The sequence below is a fragment of the Prionailurus bengalensis genome, chromosome B2, assembly GCF_016509475.1.
Source record: "Prionailurus bengalensis isolate Pbe53 chromosome B2, Fcat_Pben_1.1_paternal_pri, whole genome shotgun sequence".
In the NCBI taxonomy this organism is placed as follows: domain Eukaryota; kingdom Metazoa; phylum Chordata; class Mammalia; order Carnivora; family Felidae; genus Prionailurus; species Prionailurus bengalensis.
Window position 1 is genome coordinate 100,235,683 of NC_057349.1, and position 20,118 is coordinate 100,255,800.

A 20,118-nucleotide genomic window follows, 5' to 3' on the forward strand; every position below is an offset into this window, starting at 1 on the left:
CAAGGGACACAAAAGCTACAAGAAATTTATGCAGTGAAAACCTAAAATTATCTCTGCCTTTTTATTCCAAGCTTTTTGCATAGTTCAAAATATTTATGGTCTTTGAATCTTCTAGCTTCAGCCTTTCCCTTTAAAATTACTAACACTTAAGACATGGTACTGAAGTCATAACCTCTCCCAGGAGTTCTCTTGATTAGTTTTCATCAATATACCCAAAGTATATGCTGTTGTCCTAGTCAGACTTATGACTTTAAAACCAAGTTATTAAAAATTCTACAGTTATAAGGAAAAACATAACTCTGAAAGGTGCTTTATCAACTTTAATTTTGGTATGAATGTTATTGCCTCCCTCCTTCGAACAGAATCAGACTTGTGGGAAACAGCCTTCAAAATTCATGCAAATTTTTTAGCCTGATACCCAAATAAAAATAAACAGCGTTCCAACCAAAAGCATAAAACATAGAACCAGACAAAATAAAATTATGGTACATCAACCAAAGAAATGTTGTGTGCTTCATAATGATTATGAAGACTATCTCAGAATATAGAAAAATACTCACAATAAGATACTAGATGAAAGAAGCATAATAAAAATGGGAGAAATATGTGACTAAAGTTATATAAAAGAGGCTTACATATGTATATGAAAAATGACTGAAAGAAAAGATACCAACAAATATATTAACAGCATATATAACAGCAACATGGGGGTGTTTTTTCTTTTTTCTTGATTTTTGAATTTGTCCATAATGGAGTTACGATACATCTAGAGCTTACATAATTTAGTATTAAAATCAGGCTAGAACAATAGTACTTTTTAACACCTTGTCTTTATTCACTTTGTAATTTACTCTGTGGTTGAACCATAAAATATTCACAAGGCTTCGTACCTGGCACCCGAGAGATCATCTGACATAAATCAACACTTAAGGCAGCAGCCCTTTGTAAGAGGTAACCCCAGGAATGCATCTGAATTTCATATCCTAGCAGAATATCAGGATCATACCTAAAGGAATGAAAAAATTGAACAAGGACCACACATTTGAAGCTTTAATCAGAAGAATTGTTTCTTTGTGATATAAAGTGCAAAAGATAAAAATCTATTCGGTTTCTCAGATGGAGAAGGGATGGTACAATGGCACCTATACACTTTCTATATAAGAAGGAATAGATTAGAGTTTCTGATTGGAAGCTACTTTTATAAAGCAAACATAGTTTTTACTGAGACTACATATTCATTTGATATGACTTTGGAAAGAAGCTGATAGAAATTGGGACGAGAGAGGCATTACCACTGAAGTACAAGAATGAGAGAATGATTGAGAATATCATGAGGGTAGGGGCAGGGTGAAGTGTGAGGGCATGTGTGGACACATGTTTTGAAAAAGATCCCCCCAGGTCATTTTGTTGCTACTTCCCTACCCCTCTAACCTATATTGTCCTTAAACAGTTTTAATGCTGAGAAAGAAAATGAAAACATCTTCCTTTTCCCACTTAATTTTAATTAATGACTTGTTCCTTACAGGAAGTAAGGCCTTGGTAATGACAAGTTTGTCCTCTAAACTTAAGAAGAAGGTGACTCAGCTTAATGGAAGAATGAAATATTAACAGGGGTGAGATTAATGTGGGGAAGCTAAGCAACAGAAACTAGGGAAAAAAGGTGCTCAGCAGTCACACAGTTGCACTGGTAAAACTGCACTGATAATGTGCATCCAACTCAGAAAGAGCCTCTTTGTGGCTCCTCTTAGGACTTTCATAGTGACCACCACAGGAAAATGTTTGGTTACAGTGCAAGGAAAAATAAACTTGAAGATTTACTTCAATGGAAAAACTGTATGAGAACAAAAACTTTGAGAGCAAAAGCTATGATTATGCTCCCAATTAGAAGCTCTAAATTACTGATTATTTTCTTATTGATAAAAGCCAAAAAGCAGAGTGAAAAATCATAAAAACCTATAAATTTGGGTTTTACCTCATTGGTTATAGTCACTCTGAATTGGGGAATGTGCAGCCTGTCCATATGGTATTATTTAACACCTGAAGTATCACTCAAAGTATCCTAGTAGTAGGATCCTACTAATTTACTGATGCAAGCTATAAATGGCTACTCTGGAAGTCTCTGGTATAACAATGAATCATAAGCAGATCATGAGATCTATTTTTAGAACTGGTTTGCTAATAGTTTACCATACTTCCATAACTGCTTTCTTAAAATGATGGGGTTGAATGGCTTTAGTTTTCACTTAGTCAACGAATATAAGAATGTCACAAAAATGTCTCATTTTTAATCCTGGAGTATATTTAAATGGCTGATGTCAAAAGAATTAGGTTCAAACATTTGCAACATCATTCTTTTTATTCTCTCCATCCCTTAAAGGCCCTATCAAAATACATTCTATAACATAAATTTCAATATCTGGTAATCTGCTTGTGACCTGCTATTATACCATGGACTTACAGAATAGCTCTCAAACTTGTCAGGAGAAAAAGATAATGTATATATTATCCATGTGTTTTTCTCCATACAAATAGGGTTGAAATTTCTGAGAAAACCACTTGATCAATTTAACAGAACAGCCAAATGGACCTTTTCACCAACCTACAAAAAAGTGTTTTCTTGGAAGAAAGTGCCTCATGGCTGGCAATTCTGGAACAAAGGGTAGGGGTAAGACATGAGTACAGGGAAGCAAAGGAAAATAAGGCAATAAGCAACAATGAGGCAAATATTTAATCTCAGAGATTAAAGGCTAAAAAGGTAGACTAATTCTTAAACAAAAAGTCCAGAAAGATCCTAGGCACCCAAGAAAACAGAAGTCTCTCAACACTCTTCCTGCTCATTAGTCTTCTAACATAACATCTAATAGGTTAACATATCTTTGTTGATAGCAATTTCATCAATTCTTCAATTAAGTTAAACTCTCTTCAGGGCAGTTATCTGACAGACAAGTGCATCTTCCTGAAAACTATGCACCATCTAAATTTGAGAAATTGGGGCAGAAATACCGTATCAAGTGGCTCTAAGGATTATCAGGGATTTGAAGGATTCCCATACACATATACCAGAACCCATGCAGTTGACTGCCTCAATACCAAGAACAACCAGAACAGGCATTACAATGTGGCCACAGTTGGCCTTGATCTTAAGAATGTGGAAGATTGCTGGAATGCCTACTACATATATTTCTAAGCACAGGTACATGAAGATGATGCCAGATGGTTACAGAGCCCTTCTTCTTCTATAAAGGCAGTTCTGACTTCTTTATCTGAATTTCCCAGATTCATAAAATATCTTATTACTGCAAGGATTATTATTCCAGTTAGCTATCTGCTATGTTGCAGCACCTAATAGAGTTGGTTAAGTACACTTATTTTCTGATGTTTTGAAAAAATATGTATATTTTAAAAAGTTGTCTATTTTATAAACTGCTACTGCTCAGAGATGACTGCTGAAAAAAAAAAAAAACAGAAAACACTCAGCTTCTCTTAACTGATTAGATTTTAGTCCTTTCAATATTTTCCAGATCTATTATGTATATTTATTTTTTGACCTAGAGGCCATTTCATCTAAAGAGACTCTTAAGGCTGATAAGACAGGTCTCAACTCAAGTTCAAAACCACAAGAATTTCATTTCTTCTGTGAAAACATTTGGTGACAATAACAAAATCTTTGTGACTTGTTCTTCAATTTTGGTGACTTTTATCAACTGTACCTGGTTTCTAAAAGCTATGGAAAGAACAAGGTTGGGTAGATGGGATTAGTGGTGAAGGAAAAAATAAAACTGGAGAAAACAGAAGCAGCAGAAATATGAAAATGATTTACTTGCTTAGGCAAAACAAAAAAAAAACAAAAAAAAACAAAAAAAAAAGCTGTTTCTGCAACTAGAATTTTATTTTATTTTATTTTTATTTTTTTATTTTTTTAAAACATTTATTTATTTTGGGGACAGAGAAAGACAGAGCATGAACGGGGGAGGGGCAGAGAGAGAGGGAGACAGAATCGGAAACAGGCTCCAGGCTCCGAGCCATCAGCCCAGAGCCTGATGCGGGGCTCGAACTCCCGGACCGCGAGATCGTGACCTGGCTGAAGTCGGAAGCTTAACCGACTGCGCCACCCAGGCGCCCCCGCAACTAGAATTTTAAATAACCCATTAACATCTGTACAGAAGAGAGATGAGGGGGTTCTAACTAGGCAGTGGCAATGGCAGGGTGGGGTGGGGGAAAGGAATAATCTTGAAACATAATTCTGAGGTTAGATAAATGTAATATATGCATGCAGGAAAGAGAAAAAGGAAGAAGTCAAAGCTTATATCCAAGTTAGGAAGGCTGGGAAAAATGGAAAATTATTAATAAGTTCAAGGAAATACAGAGGAAAAAAATGATTGTGACAACACAATGGATTTGGTTTTACTTGTCTAATATAATTTCATACTACTTTTTATGTTTGCCATTTGAGGACATATAATATTAAGAATGGAAAAATACAAACAATAAAACTCTTTTTTTTTTTTTTTAAATTTTTTTTTTAACATTTATTTATTTTTGAGACAGAGAGAGACAGAGTATGAACGGGGGAGGGGCAGAGAGAGAGGGAGACACAGAATCGGAAGCAGGCTCCAGGCTCTGAGCCATCAGCCCAGAGCCTGACGCGGGGCTCGAACTCACAGACCGCGAGATCGTGACCTGGCTGAAGTCGGACACTCAACCGACTGAGCCACCCAGGCGCCCCAACAATAAAACTCTTAAAGTGTGCCTCTATATTTTATTCAATTTTATATTTAGCACCTACTACTATACCTTACACTCAGAGTTAACATTTATGTACTGACCAGGCTAAGAGTTTTATGTGCATTATCTCATTTAATTTTCATATCTATTACCCATTTTACAGGTGAGGAAACTAAAGCTTAGAGAGATAAGTAACTTGCTCAAGACAAAAAAACATATGCCAATGACTTGGAGCTACAGAGTATTATGCTAAGCAAAATAAGTCAGTCAGAGAAAGACAAACACTACATGATTTCACTCACATGTGGACTTTAAGAAACAAAAGCAAATGAAAAAAGGGGGGGAAAAGAGACAAACCAAGAAATGGACTCTTAGCTATAGAGAACTGATGATTAGTGGAAGGAAGGTGGTGGGGCAATGGGGGAAATAAGTGATGGAGACTAAAGAACGCACTTGCTGTGATGAGCAAGGGATGATGTACTGAACTATGGAATCACTATATTGTACACCTGAAACTAATATTACACCATATATTAACGAACTGGAAATTAAAATAAAAACTTAAAAAAAACCCTGTTCTTCCAGTAACATCTTCCATTAAGATATATAAGTTTAAAATATAGATGCAGAAGCATATAAAACAGCCATATTCTTAAAAAAAAAAAACAAAACAGAGCTGGCTGACTTCAAAATCTATGTTGTTAATAGCCAAATTATGGAAAGAGCCTAAATGTCCATCAACTGATGAATAAAGAAATTGTTGTTTATATACACAATGGAGTACTACATGGCAATGAGAAAGAATGAAATATGGCCCTTTGTAGCAACATGGATGGAACTGGAGAGTGTGATGCTAAGTGAAATAAGCCATACTTAGAAAGACAGATACCATATGTTTTCACTCTTACGTGGATCCTGAGAAACTTAACAGAAATCCAGGGGGAGGGGAAGAAAAAAAAAAAAAAGAGGTTGGAGTGGGAGAGAGCCAAAGCATAAGAGACTCTTAAAAACTGAGAACAAACTGAGGGTTGATGGGGGGTGGGAGGGAGAGAAGGGTGGGTGATGGGTATTGAGGAGGGCACCTTTTGGGATGAGCACTGGGTGTTGTATGGAAACCAATTTGACAATAAATTTCATATATTGAAAAAAAGTAAAAAAAAAATAAATAAATGTATTTGTTAATTTTCAAAAAAAAAAAAAAAAAAAAAAAAAAACCCAAACCAAAATCTATGTTGTTAACAAAGCCTGTGTTGAGTGCTGAAGGAATAAAATAATCTTTTAGGGGCCTGTTTAGAATAATTATAAAGGACATTACAGAACTGAAATGTTGCTATTTAGGCACTTAGTAATCATATGATCTTCTAGTGTAAGAACCAGAAATTAGTTTTATTTTGTTTACTATATTTTTCTTAATGACTAATATAATTCATGTTATGGACATGAAGAAAGTTACTACACTTGCAAATGATTGCTAAAATTCTCAATGTTGGCAGATAAGCCTGTTGTTGGGAATATATCTAACAAGGAGTACACAAGCATACAAAGCCCAGGGACATTATTGAACATGTGCTGGCACACAAAATGGTATTGACTAAAACTCTGCATGTTCTTTTTGCTAAGCTGCTTGCAGAAATAAAAGTGTGGGCACTGAAGCATCTGACATGTTGATGACAACCTCTGTGAGAAGATAAAAGGTAGGAATGACAATGGCAAGACTCAAATGGATGGGAATCCATCCAGTCACCAGTACTATAAAGAGTAAAAATACTTTTCTCTTGTTTCCTCCCTAGAGTGGTGGGTAAGCAGTGCATTATTTTTGACGTCCTGACATTTAATTTAATTTTGTTTTGTTGAAAACATGTTCTGGTTTTCTAAATTTCAAAATGGTTTATGCTAACGCATCTGGGTGGGACTGAATCAGATATTCAGTCTGTAGGATATCATCTTGATCTTTCATGCAGAATACTGTCTCAGTTCTACAGGAAAGAGTTCAACTACAGAAAGCAAACCACAGAAAGCAAAACAGAAAGGGGTGAGTGTAACGACACGCTCAAGGAGAGCTTTTATCCAGACATAAAGATACAAAGGCTATTTTCCAGCCTGCTTTAGGTATTTAAAAAGCTAAGCCTAGCAATAGGAAGAAATTTTAAGTGCCTGGAAAAGTGAAGCATTTAACAGAAGGGTCCATAGTTACCAAAAGTTATAGTCTTTAGAAAATGCAAAAGATTCACTTAATTATTTTTAAATTAAAATACTTCTGTTTTAAAAAATCCTTTTCATAAATTTTGACAAGATTCTACTATCAATCATCCAGGCCAACCATCAAATGATCAAAAGAGATTTTTAAGGAACTATGTATTACAAAAGAGTATGGACCACATAATCCTAGATTTACGAATAGATTGCATACTAACACTTTTTGAAAACATTGGTTTAGAACTCAGAAAACATAAAAAAAAATGTATTGAAATGTGGCTGACTTCCAAGGTAGAAGCCTATTTAATGAATAATACAATTTAAGTTTAGTACAGTTCCCCATTATTTCACTACCATAGAAAAATCACACTAAAATCCAACTGGGAAAGCCAGAGTTGCTAAACCAATATTTCTTCTTCCATCTTGAGAACCGAATATTGTTTTGCCGTCCCTAGTCTGCTGAAAATGGTGATGGATGGTGATGAGAGGTAAGGGCAAAATTTTTCCAAGGATAATTTTACTTTTAAGGGCCACAGGAAGAAATTCTCTTCTTCTTTCCTACCTTTGCCCATGTTATTAATCAAGAGCAAGAAAGGACCCTCTGAACAAAAGCTGGAAAAATCAGAAAATACAAAACAATACCTTTTTATTATATTTGCAATTTCTTGAAAAAGTGCCTTCTCATCAGGTGCATAGGTAACTTCTAGTCCTGTAATTCCAGATCTAATCAGTAATGGGGTCTGATACCTGATATCTAAAAAATAAGCAAAATGTTTATTACACACATTGTGTAAATAATATAAACCCTAAATTTTGAGTGAAATTATGCTACTGAAATACTTTAAATTAAGAGAGCATTCCCCAGGGGTGCCTGAATGGTTCAGTTGGTTAAGTGTCCAACTCTTGACTTCGGCTCAGGTCATGATCTCATGGTTCATGAGCTACAGCCCTTCCTTGGGCTCTGTGCTGACAGTGTGGAGCCTGTTTGGAATTCTCTCTTTCCCTCTCTCTCTCTGCCCCTTCCCACATGGAGTCTCCCTCAAAATAAACATTAAAAAAAAAAAAAAGAGCATTCCCCAAAGTAAATACATAATTTAAGTCTATTTCTTAAAAACTTTCCTAAAGTTTTCCTAGTTTAATATGCAACTGAAAATTCAAATTTCATTCCGTTATTTTCCTGAAAAGTCTACAGTCACCAAATTCCTCAAGTAATAATGTGTCACCTCAAAAAATTTCATTACTTTGCTCCTGTCTTTACTCTTCCCATAGGAAGAGCTTTGTTTAGTAGAGAATATTTTATTTACTTTTTTAAATGTTTACTTTTGAGAGAGAGAGTGTGTGCACACACGCATGCAAGTGGAGGAAGAGCAGAGGGAGAGGGGGGCAGAGGATCTGATTTGAACTCTGTGCTTACAGTAGAGCCCAATGGGGGGCTCAAATTCATGAACAACATGATCATTGCCTGAGCCAAAGTCAGATGCCTAACCCATTGAGCCACCCAGGTGCCCCTAGTAGAGAATATTTTAATCAATGGTATGCTGGTAACTGTTTATAACTACCTCCTAAGGAAAAAAAAAAAAAAAAAAAAAAAGACCTGCTTTGTAGTGCTTGCCTTTTTCCATAAAAGACTCCTCTCCATGCTGATCTCAAACTACCAATGTGACACCAACTAGTTCAAAGAATTCATAAAAATTTAGTAACTGGATTGTGAGCTGGTACAAGTCAGCTCAAGCACACCATTGATTAAACTGTAAATTCCTACATGGTTTTGTTCAGTGCTAAGACTTCCTTCTCAGCTGACTGAATTCATGTATTATTATTCAAAACTGCAGAAGGACACTTGATATTTTATAAAATGCCTTTATATGGTATACTATATGAAGAACATCTAAGCCAAAAACATACATACGAACAAAATTGGAATACATCTTAAAAGTCTCTTTTAATCCATTAATTGACACTAATAACTTCTTAAAAGCAAAGAGAAACTCTATATTAGCAGCAAAATACCAGCAATGCATACATAAGGAAGACTGTTCACCCAACCTACAGATTATCATTTTAATTCAGTATTAGCAATTAATATACTCTAAAACAATACTTAGAACAATATAAAAGGAGTTCCTTATACTTGCTTGGCTTAGATCTCCAGCACAGAAATTGCCCCATTAAAAGGTTCATCCTAGGGTGGGTAGGTACAAAATTAATAAAAATGAATAAATACCTTGGCTGGAGACAGGCTTGTCTTTATCAATCACTATTACACCTGTGAGTTCTGTTTTGTCTGTATCTGGTAGTGGAGTGTCAGATGAAATGCAGTAAAACAGAGCACAGATTGGGTCAAATTCAGGATCTGGTTCTAAGTCTCGTCTAGTTCGAGCATGTAACTCCACACTGATTAGGGTAAGATTTTGTATCTATAAAAGGAAATAAAAATTAGGATTTTAGATTATTTTTTGGGACATGCTGAAAGAAATGTTTCACAAAGATTCCCAGGAAATATGTGTAAAATTGAAAAAAAAAAAACCCATAAAGGACACAGCCACAGTTTAATACTCCACGGATTAAGGATTTTCACTAAGATTAGATTAAATTAATTCATGTTTTTATTCTAGAAAAACTGCTTATGCTATAATTTCTCAGTGACAATACATACTTAAAACTATTTCTTTAAAATACATGCAAGTGCCTCTCAATTTTTTCATTCCTGTTTGAGAAAGAGAATGACTAGTCCAAGTGGTTGTTTATTTGAATCAAAGTCTGCTACTTTTTACTTTCTACCCAGTTAACTATGGTTTCACCTATAGTTTAAAAAGAGAGATGTATTTTAGTTTGAAGCTCCTATTAATTCTCTACTACTTCAATTTACTTCTGTATGTACTGGGCAAGTTTTTTTTTTTTTTTGTTTTTTGTTTTTTGTTTTTTTTTTTTGAATTTTTTTTCAACGTTTATTTATTTTTGGGATAGAGAGAGACAGAGCATGAACGGGGGAGGGGCAGAGAGAGAGGGAGACACAGAATCGGAAACAGGCTCCAGGCTCTGAGCCATCAGCCCAGAGCCTGACGCGGGGCTCGAACTCACAGACTGGGAGATCGTGACCTGGCTGAAGTCGGACGCTTAACCGACTGCGCCACCCAGGCGCCCCGCAAGTTTTTTTTATAATAGTTTTTCTTTAAAAAATATCATAAGAATATTATGGCATCAACTACAACAATAGCTAGATTTCTGCCCATACACACTTTCTCTTTGGCAAAAATGCAAAAAAAGGTAGTATTTTGCTTTTTATACCTACTTTCCTATGTTGATAAAAAAAGGATTTAACTGTAATTGAGTAGAAATTCTGGGTAAAAAAAAACAACTTAAGTTAGATTCATGATTACAGCTGGAATTATAACCATCACTGTACCAGTAATACCTGGCAATAGAAAAACAGTAGACTACTGTTACAATATTGGTAATTATTGAAGTCATATAGATTTAATGAACGATTTGTATTTTGTATTTATTTTGCATGCCAGCTGTTGAAGAAATGTAATCAATATAAGGCTCTCACTAGTGATGTGAGTAGAATTTAGTAAACTTCTCTGGAGGACAATTTAGAAGTTATCTATCAAAATTAAAAATAGACGTACCCTTTGATCTAGCAATTTTATTCCTGAGAATATATCCTGCAGATATAATCATACATGTAGCCAAAATTTATGTATGAGGATGTGCATTAAAAATTATGATATTTCTAATCTTTCATAAGTCATAAAAGACTAAAAACATAAATATCTATCAGTTGAGGACTGGTTACATAAATTATGTGACATTCCATGAAGGCTACATACAATGGAATACTCTTTAACCTTTAAAATTTTCAAAAGAATTAGCCAGATCTGGATGTTTTAGTACAAAAAGATCACCATAATACATTGAAAAGTGGAACCAGTGAGTGTAGTATGTGTATATGTATGTAAAAAATGTTAAAGCACATGCATAGGAAATTTCTGCAAAGAGACATAACAACACAGAACTACTTCTACTGCCTTTGGGGAAGGAGACTACTTAGTCTGAGGTAGGAGGGCTACTTAGTCTGAGGTAGGAGGGAAGCTTAATTTTCATTGTAAATCTTTTGGTCCTGATTGAATTTTTTTTACCATATACATGTAATGTTGTGTGTATTCGTTAGTAAATTTGTAGTTAAGTACTTTTTAAACTATAAAGAACATTAACTATGCAGATAGAAAGCATAAAGAATAATAAAACAAATATCCACAAATCTACCACTTTCCTTATACATTGCTGTTTCTCTAAGTTTATTTTTGAGAGACAGGGATAGAGAGAATTCCAAGCAGACTCCGAGCTGTCAGCGCAGAGCCCAACACAGGGCTTGAACCTGTGTCGTGCCCTGTGTTGCGCTCTGCACTGACAGCTTGGAGTCTGCTTGGATCCTCTCTCTCCCTCTCTCTTTGTCCCTCCCCCACTTGCTCTCTCAAAATAAATAAAAATAAACTTAAAAAAAAATTATTTAAGGGGCGCCTGGGTGGCTCAGTTGGTTAAGTGTCTGATGTCCGCCTAGGTCATGATCTTGCAATTTGTGAGTTCGAGCTCCCATCGGGCTCTGTGCTGACAGCTCAGAGCCTGGAGCCTGCTTTGGATTCTGTGTCTCCCTCTCTCTCTGCCCCTCCTCTGCTCATGCTCTGTCTCTCTTTGTCTCTCAGAAATAAATAAATGTCAAAAAAAAATTTTTTTTACTTAAAAAAAATCTAACCAATAAAATGGGGAGCTAATGGAAAGAACTTCTACTTTTAAATATATATATAAACCTAAAGAGCATATATTTTTAACACAAAGCACGTATTAATTTAGTAAGTAAAAAAATGTAACTGGAAAACCTTTCCCTAACTCAAACAAAACAAAACCAAAAAACTGGTTTAGTTAGAAAAGGATGAACATGTGCAAAGACTATGGAGAAGACTGAAGACAATTTCAGGTCAAAAGATTTGTGGAGGTTTATTTATTTAGTAGGTCAAACTTCACATTAAAATTTTGCCCTTTCGGGGCGCCTGGGTGGCTCAGTCGGTTAAGCGTCCGACTTCAGCTCAGGTCACGATCTCGCGGTCCGTGAGTTCGAGCCCCGCGTCCGGCTCTGGGCTGACAGCTCAGAGCCTGGACCCTGTTTCCGATTCTGTGTCTCCCTCTCTCTGACCCTCCCCCGTTCATGCTCTGTCTCTCTCTGTCTCAAAAATAAATAAACGTTAAAAAAAAAATTTTTTTTTTAAATAAAAAAATAAAAAATAAATAAAATTTTGCCCTTTCTACTCTTTGATATAAAATGCACTGATCTTAGGGGCATTTTCTTTATAAGCAAATATATGAAATGAAGAGATGGGGGAGAGATTTACTGAGTATGACTAAGAAAGAGGTAGGGGACAAAGGTGGATGAGGATTATACCCCTTCTCTTCTACCCTGAGTATTTATATGCAGAAGAGAGAGAAGTTAGTGTAGCATAATGGGACACAGAAGAATAAGTGCTGAGGGCACAATTTCCTAGAAAAAGGACAGCATACACAGTGCAGATTTTTTATGGTTCATTCCCTATTTGACCACCAGGTGGCTGTTTGTAGTATGCCTTGAGGCCTTCTTAGGGAAGAAGGTGTGAGCAACCTGCCAGTCCTCCCAAGTGATTTTAACTTCAAGAGGGCCCATAATTCTGAGATGAGGTTATGTAGAAAATAAAGAGCATAAGAAGAAGATTAAGTTTTTCAAATAAATAAAGGATAATCAAATGTAACATGTATTTGCTAAGGTCTATTAAATTTGCATTAATAAAAGATTTTTTTATCATGGTATTTTATTTTTCTAATTTTGGGTGTATTCTTCATTAAGACATGTATTCCTATGTTTATTACTTAGTTTATCTTGGCTACAGAGAATAGTACAGGGCCAAGTAGGTAAAATTCAGGAACTAAATGAAATGCTGTTGAATGGAAAAATGTACAAACAATTAGGCAATTAGACTATGTTCTAATCTACTTCTAGAAAAGTACAAATCTTGGGGCGCCTGGGTGGCGCAGTCGGTTAAGCGTCCGACTTCAGCCAGGTCACGATCTCGCGGTCCGTGAGTTCGAGCCCCGCGTCAGGCTCTGGGCTGATGGCTCAGAGCCTGGAGCCTGTTTCCGATTCTGTGTCTCCCTCTTTCTCTGACCCTCCCCCGTTCATGCTCTGTCTCTCTCTGTCCCAAAAATAAATAAACGTTGAAAAAAAAAAAAAAAAGTACAAATCTTATTTCAAATTTAGGATAAAAATGAGGACAATATTTGAATATTTCTTTTAGTTTATGCTCATCCTTAGAACAGTTTAAGACAGAATTGACTTGAGAACAAAAACACAAAAAATAAATTGAATTCTGTGCTCTAAAGAGGACAAGGACCTAAAACAACTGTTCAATGGAAATATCATGGGGGTGCCTGGGTGGCTCAGTTGATTAAGCATATGACTCTTGGTCTCAACTCAGGTCATGATCTCATGGTTTGTGAGATCCAGACCTGTGTCTCCTTGGGATTCTCTCTTCCCCTCTCTCTCTGCCCCTCCCCTGCTCCCCCTCATGTGCACTCTCTCTCTTTCAAAATAGATAAACTTAAAAAAAAAGTGTAACATGAAAGTCACATATAATTTAAAATTTTCTAGTAGTTACATTTTAAAAAGTAAAAATAGGTTAATTTAAAAATATTTTCATTCAATACATCTAGAATATCATCCTTTCAACATGTGTAATTAATATAAAAATTACTAATGAATATTTTACATCCTTTCTTCCTGTTTAAAGTCTTCAAAATCAGTGTGCATTTTACATTCATAGCACATTTCAATGTGGGTGCTAAATTTCTGCATGGAAATAAATACTTGACCTGTATTTAGATATCATAAAATTTACAGTTGAAAAAGTAGTTTTAAAAACCTAAGTTGTTCCACACATACTTAAAAGTTTTCTAGTAAACGAGTCAAGTATCAGTTTTAAATCTAAATTATTTAAATAAAATATAGAATTCACTTCCTAGATGGATAAGGTAAATTTTAAATTCTCAATAGGCACATTGCTAGTGGTGGCCAGCACAGGTATAAACAATGAAAATATACTCTAATTTCCACTTTACTGCCAGTCAGATATGTGTTCTGAGTTGTGTTTTCTTTAATACAGATAAATTTACAGTGATCCATTTGCACATATTCTCTACTCCATCTTGTGACCAACCTACATTCTTACAAAATAGCTTCCTACTCTTTGGCATATGGTCTGTGCTGTGAAGGGAACTGGGTTATATAGAGATTATGTGAACAAATGAATTGTAGCAAATGAATTAGCAAGCACTAATCCACTGAACCAACCAAACAGAAAATACTAGTAAATATCTCATTTAGGATATAACATCCTAATATAACAATCCCAGAATAATATAGAGATTTTCTAATAATTATAAAAGCTTTTCCAATTTTAGCTTCTATAACCTGAATTTCAGCTATAAGATTTGTGAAAATTGTGAAACCACAAAGCAGTCTAACTGATGGCTACTTTAAAAGTTCATCTATTTTATATAGATACATAAATAATAACAAAATGAAGATTAACAGGAACAGAATTCAATGTATTCCTCCCTCAGTAAGAAATTCCCATACTTGTTCTATAAAATAAAACATGAGAGTTAAACAGTGGATGTGTCCTTACTGTTGCAGTTTTACCTCATGTAAAGCTTTTGCCTCCTGTAAGTTTTGTACGCTGACTTTGAAACCATAAGAATTGTTTAAAGATGGTCCATCAATCTGAGAAGTTTCTTTCTTTGGGGTATTTACTGCTGCAAATTGATTCTATCAAAGAAAAAACACACACACAGCCAGAAAAAGATAAATGAGCAATCTTTTTTTTTTTAATCAATTATTTCTACCTAGATAATCTGCTTTATGTGTTTGGTAAAATAATACATGATAAACTAGTAACACCTCTTTAGGCCCAAGAAGAAACAAAGTATTTTATTAACATTCTTTTCATGCTAGGAATTCAAGATAGCAGAACTGGATATATGTAGAAATATCTGATACAATCTGTAAGCAAACCATATGTTGATCTTTGAGTTTTCAAACTCCAAATAACGAAACTAATAGTCTTGTTGGAGAGTTGACATTTACACCACATGGACATTGATCTTGACCAAATTCTGGGAAGTATGGCAAACAAGCAGGCAATATATTTGCAACTAATTTTGGCTAAAGTTTATACAAGATTTGAAATTCTGGGTTTGTATTTTACCCAAACACAACATGTGTCTGAAAGATGAATGAAAATATATATAATCTTGAAGGCTTTAGAAAAAATAGAATCTATTTTTTAAAATATTTTCTGATTTCCAAATCCATTAACCATTTCCCCCAAGTGTTGATTTATGTCCACAACACATTTGCATTTATTTTTTGACATAAATAGCTTGTAATTCAATAGTATTTAAAAATAAAAGTTTTAAAAACGTATTTATAGTCTTAAAATAGAAATACTGAAATGTATTTCATGTGGTTAATATTAATGAAATGTAGCCAATATGGAAGTGATTTCTGTCATCTATTTTTAAGGATACATGTCTAATGTTTACTTTTTTTATATAGCCATATATTTCTAAGTATTACCATATTTTTAGTATTTAAATAAAGATATTTATGATTTTTCAGAGTTTCAGTGGTAAACAATGTTGCTTTCCTTTGCTACTTAGTAAAATGAACTGAAAAAAGTCAATGTTATATTTGAGAAAAAAGTAATAAACCAAGAAAAAGGATATATTTTTGGTGGGATCAAAAATCACTTACTTGAGCTCTGCTGTCATTGGATTGTTCTGATTTTGCCAGTAATCAGTTAATGTATTTGTATCCTCATAATCCACATTTTGGCTATCATATTCACTTTCTCTGTAATATTTGTATTTACATATAAGAATCTTTTAGATCCCAACAACAAAAAATAAACTAAAAAAAATTAGGCAATTTCTTGTTGTCTCAAAGATATGTAAATAAAATGATGTAAAAATATAATAAAATTTTAAAAAATGAGACACAAATTTATCAATTATCTAACTGAAATCTAAGATAAGAATGGATCGTCCACTGAACATTAAATATGTTTAGCATAGTTACCTTTGCTTGTGTTAAGAGTACTCTTCTAAGAGTGTCAGTATTACTTCCTTTCTTATGACTCAATTTCTGGGTTTTTGGTTCTGTAGAAAAAAAGATCATATTTAACATATACATCAAAATTGCCTGCTTTAAAAAAAAAAAAATTGCTGTTCCAAACTCTTGAGTACCATCTATGAATACTGTCCTATTAATTCCTCCCTAAAACTTCATAATTTAAAAACAAAACTAATTCAAATCTCTGATCTCCAGCAAAATAACTTTAAAATTTTGTATTTTTAAATAAAAATGTTTCTATTTTAATTATTGAGCTTTTACTTCAGTCATATCCTAGGCAATCATTTAATTCATTTACTTATTTGTAGAGAACATATGAAGAGGAAGAAAAGATACAGTTTCTTCTCTCACACGGTCTAGAAAGAGAATCATATATTCATCCAATACAGAAAAATAAAATTATAATTGGGGTAAGTATAACAAAGTGGAATATAATTGGGAATTTTTACAGGTCAGGGAGATTAGGAAGGCTTTTTTGTGCTAAAAATCAGGAGAAAGAGTAGTAATTACCTAGGAACAGAGTGAGGATTTCCCGATTACCCAGCAAAAGAAGTGGAAATTACTATGGGTGAATAAAAAGGCTAGGATAGATGTCCAGGTGACAGATGATGATAGCTTGGCCTGAGGTTGTGGTGGTAGAGACAGAGGCAACAGTAGAGATTTGGGTAATTTAGGAACAAAGTGATAGAAATTAGTAATGGACTAGGAATCACAGGATGGGCAGTGAGGTGAATCAGACAGGTGTTACAAATAAACCCCATGCTTCTGACTTGCATAACTCAGTGACAAAGAGATGGTGGTACTATTTATTGAAGGAAAACCCAGAAAGGACCATATGGGCTTCTATGTGTAGGCATGCATGTTTGTGTTTATGAGTACACACAATTGGTAGTGAGTATATGCTGTAGATCATGAATTGAGTTTTAAAAATATTGACCTTGGTTGGGGTGCCTTTGAGCATTCAAGTAGAAATCCCAAATAGACAGTTAGATATAGTGTTCTGGAGGTTAAGAGAGTTCTGAACTGGAAATTTAAACTTGTGGGTTATCTGTAGTAATCCTGTGGGCAGGAATTCACTCATTTAGGGAGAAAACATAGAGTAAAGCTTCAAAGGAAATCAAGTAGGCAGAAACAGAGGAGTAGGAGAAAAGCGAAGGGTAGAAGAGGCTCCAAGGTAATGGTTGACAGGACAACGGCTGTTTAACAGGCCATGTGACAGTAAGAACAAAAAATACACACTGGCTTTAGCTACATGAAACTTATTGACATTCTTTACAAGAGCAATACTGGTGGAATGATGGGGGTTGAATGCAATGTTGAATGGGCTGAGAAATGAAGGTAAAAGAAATGGGAGTTGTCAAATTACAGAAATCTTTTAAGAAATCTGGCTTTGAAGAAGAGGAAAAAGAGTAGAAGCTACAGATCTAAGGTGAAGGAAGGTTTTTGGTTTTCCTTATATCTTAAAGGGTGAGAAAGACCTGGGTATATATTAAAGCCAGTGGGAAAAATCAAGTTGAGAAAAAGGAAGACTTCTGAGAGGCCTCCTATATTTCACCCAGAAGGTAAGAAGATAGGATGGAAGCATATATAAGTAGATTTCACAGCAGAAAGATAAAAATTAAGTTTCCATGAGATGATCGATGACTTTACAAGAAACTGTCATAATAACACCTCACTAGTAGAGTTAAAATTTCATTTAAAAAGCTCTGAATTTCATTATATAGTCTAATGTTTTCATTTAATTTCTAATCTTTGAAGAAGAATTATGAAGTCTTCCTCTTCTTTGTAACCTTACCTGTTGACAAAGGGCTCAGGCTACTTGCTTCAGGAAGCCTTTCTAGAAGTTTTCTCTGTATAATTGGTGTACTATGAAGGCAAAGTGATTCACATATTCCGGTTCTTGCCCTAACATTAATTGGAGATATCACTAGAGGCTCCAAAGGCTCAGTGCAGGGGCTTTTCTGTATATCATCTTTTACTGGTTTTAAGAAGTTCTCAATAGTCAGGGAATGTAGTTCCTCTACTTGTGATGCAGGTCTCTCCTCTCCATCTAATGTTTTAGAATCTGGGGATGCTGCTTGTTGCCAAGGCGGAATTACTGGAGAATCAGGGGAGCTGTAACTAACATAATAGTCATCATCATCCTCTTCACCTTTCTCAGGATCATTTGCCGAAGCAACTGGTGGCAGTGTCTGACTTTCACTTACAGTTCGACTACATCCTGTGGTTAGCGCTTGTAAAGCAATCTGAGAAGTATCAACATCTTCCTTGGTATGTGCTGTAGTGGGGAGTGTATGTGGAGTTGTACTCATTTTTGGAGGCACTACAGGTCTGTCATCTGGGTTAACTGAAGAGCTGAAGTTCTCAGCAGATTTTATGACTCCAGCTGGCTCAGTTTTAGACAGTTTCTTGGAACGTTCGTATTCTTCTTTGGCTTGAAGCCATGCTTGAACCAGTTGTCGACTTGGGGCACATTTGCAAGGCATAATCACAATTTTTTTATCTTCAACCATTTTACAGCTATTACTTGACCCTTTATTGACCACTGCCTGGCCATTGCGAAGGGGTGACCCTGGTCGTGGATTCTGAGTCATTGCTGAGAATGCTGTTTTCCACAGACGAAGTCCTTCCAAGGAAAAGTCTCCCTCAAACTCAGCCAGATCATTTGGAAGTCGAGTTTCTACCATGAGAAGCCGTCCACCAATCTCCCTACAAACAACATATTTTAGAACAACTGTTTCATCTCAAAGAGCAATTACCAAAATATTTAGCTCCCTATCATAGAGATGTTTAAAAATTTTTTTAAACATTTTTACTTATTTTTGAGAGATATAGAGAGACAAGAGTGTGAGCAGAGGAGGGGCAGAGAGAGAGGGAGACACAGAATCCGAAGCAGGCTCCAGGCTCTGAGCTGCAGCACAGAACCTGACGCAGGGCTCGACCCCACCTACTGTGAGATCATGACCTGAGTGGAAGTCAGACACTTAACCAACTGAGTCACCCAGGCACCCCTCTAGAGATTTTTTAAAGTCCCTTTTGGATTCTTAAAAATGCCCATATCTTCCCTTTCTACACCTTCCCCCTACATACTTTATGCAGGTACAGCCTCTTTAGTCTTAATATGTTTTTCTTCACTGGTATATGACTAAATTAATTTCCAGGTATATGACTAAATTAAGTTCATCAATACCAGGGAAAGAAGGTATTTTTTGTTTTAAGTGACCCATGAAGCTTTCTTTTCTTCAAGGAGATGGCACAAACTGATCCTCTACTTTCCTCTACTCATCTTAAATAACTTTCCACTGTTACCACATATGAATAAAAACAATGGAAGAATTTATCATTAGAGACTGTGTGCCTGGATTTTATCTATAGCCTCTCTAGACATTTTCTAATAGCTACAATAGTTTAGCAAAACCAGTCAATTCAAACATATCTTTGTAACGCTCCCCGCCCCGACCAAATCCCCTCAAACATTAAAAAAAAAATCACATACAATTGAAGTAAATTACCATAATTCTTTCTCCCTTTTACATGGCAAAGTTTAACACTACATCCGAACTTTGAGTTACCAGAGTACACAGAATGCATAGCATAAATGCTGATAATGTTTGTGTATGTGGGGAACCACTATTAAATAGTAGCCTGGCTTAGTTTTCCAATAGTTGCAAGTATCAAGCTAAACCTCTCTCTTTGTCTAACATATCCATTGGTACTACTTATCATCTGCAGCAAGAGAAGTCAACTTTTTCTTCCTTATGGTATTTCTTTCATGGATATGAAGATAGATCTTAGTTTTTTCAATCACTTCTTCTAGGGCATGATTTTCCAAACATCGTAGTCATTCCCTACATAAAACTCAATGAACTGGATTCACGTTTTCTAATTTGGACTGAAGGGTTACCACAGTTCCTTTTCCTCTTTACATGGTAAGACTTTGGCCCTTATTAATTAACTTTGTAACCAAAATCTACACCTTT

The 20,118-nt window shown here is 35.2% G+C and overlaps 1 protein-coding gene across 4 annotated transcripts in view; it reads right to left on the reverse strand.

Moving 5' to 3' along the window:
• REV3L (REV3 like, DNA directed polymerase zeta catalytic subunit) overlaps nucleotides 1-20,118 on the reverse strand; it is a 183,563-nt gene that overhangs the window by 50,847 nt on the left and 112,598 nt on the right. For all 4 annotated transcript variants that reach the window (XR_006299027.1, XM_043592124.1, XM_043592125.1 and 1 more), the window contains exons 14-19: nucleotides 17,934-18,847; nucleotides 16,085-16,164; nucleotides 14,648-14,773; nucleotides 9,146-9,338; nucleotides 7,564-7,675; nucleotides 891-1,006 (exon numbers count right to left, since the gene is read on the reverse strand). Coding sequence is in view for 3 of the 4 variants with exons in the window: in XM_043592124.1 (XP_043448059.1) it covers nucleotides 891-1,006; nucleotides 7,564-7,675; nucleotides 9,146-9,338; nucleotides 14,648-14,773; nucleotides 16,085-16,164; nucleotides 17,934-18,847 (1,541 nt within the window). In the remaining variant the exon portion in view is untranslated. The remainder of the gene's footprint in view (nucleotides 1-890; nucleotides 1,007-7,563; nucleotides 7,676-9,145; nucleotides 9,339-14,647; nucleotides 14,774-16,084; nucleotides 16,165-17,933; nucleotides 18,848-20,118) is intronic.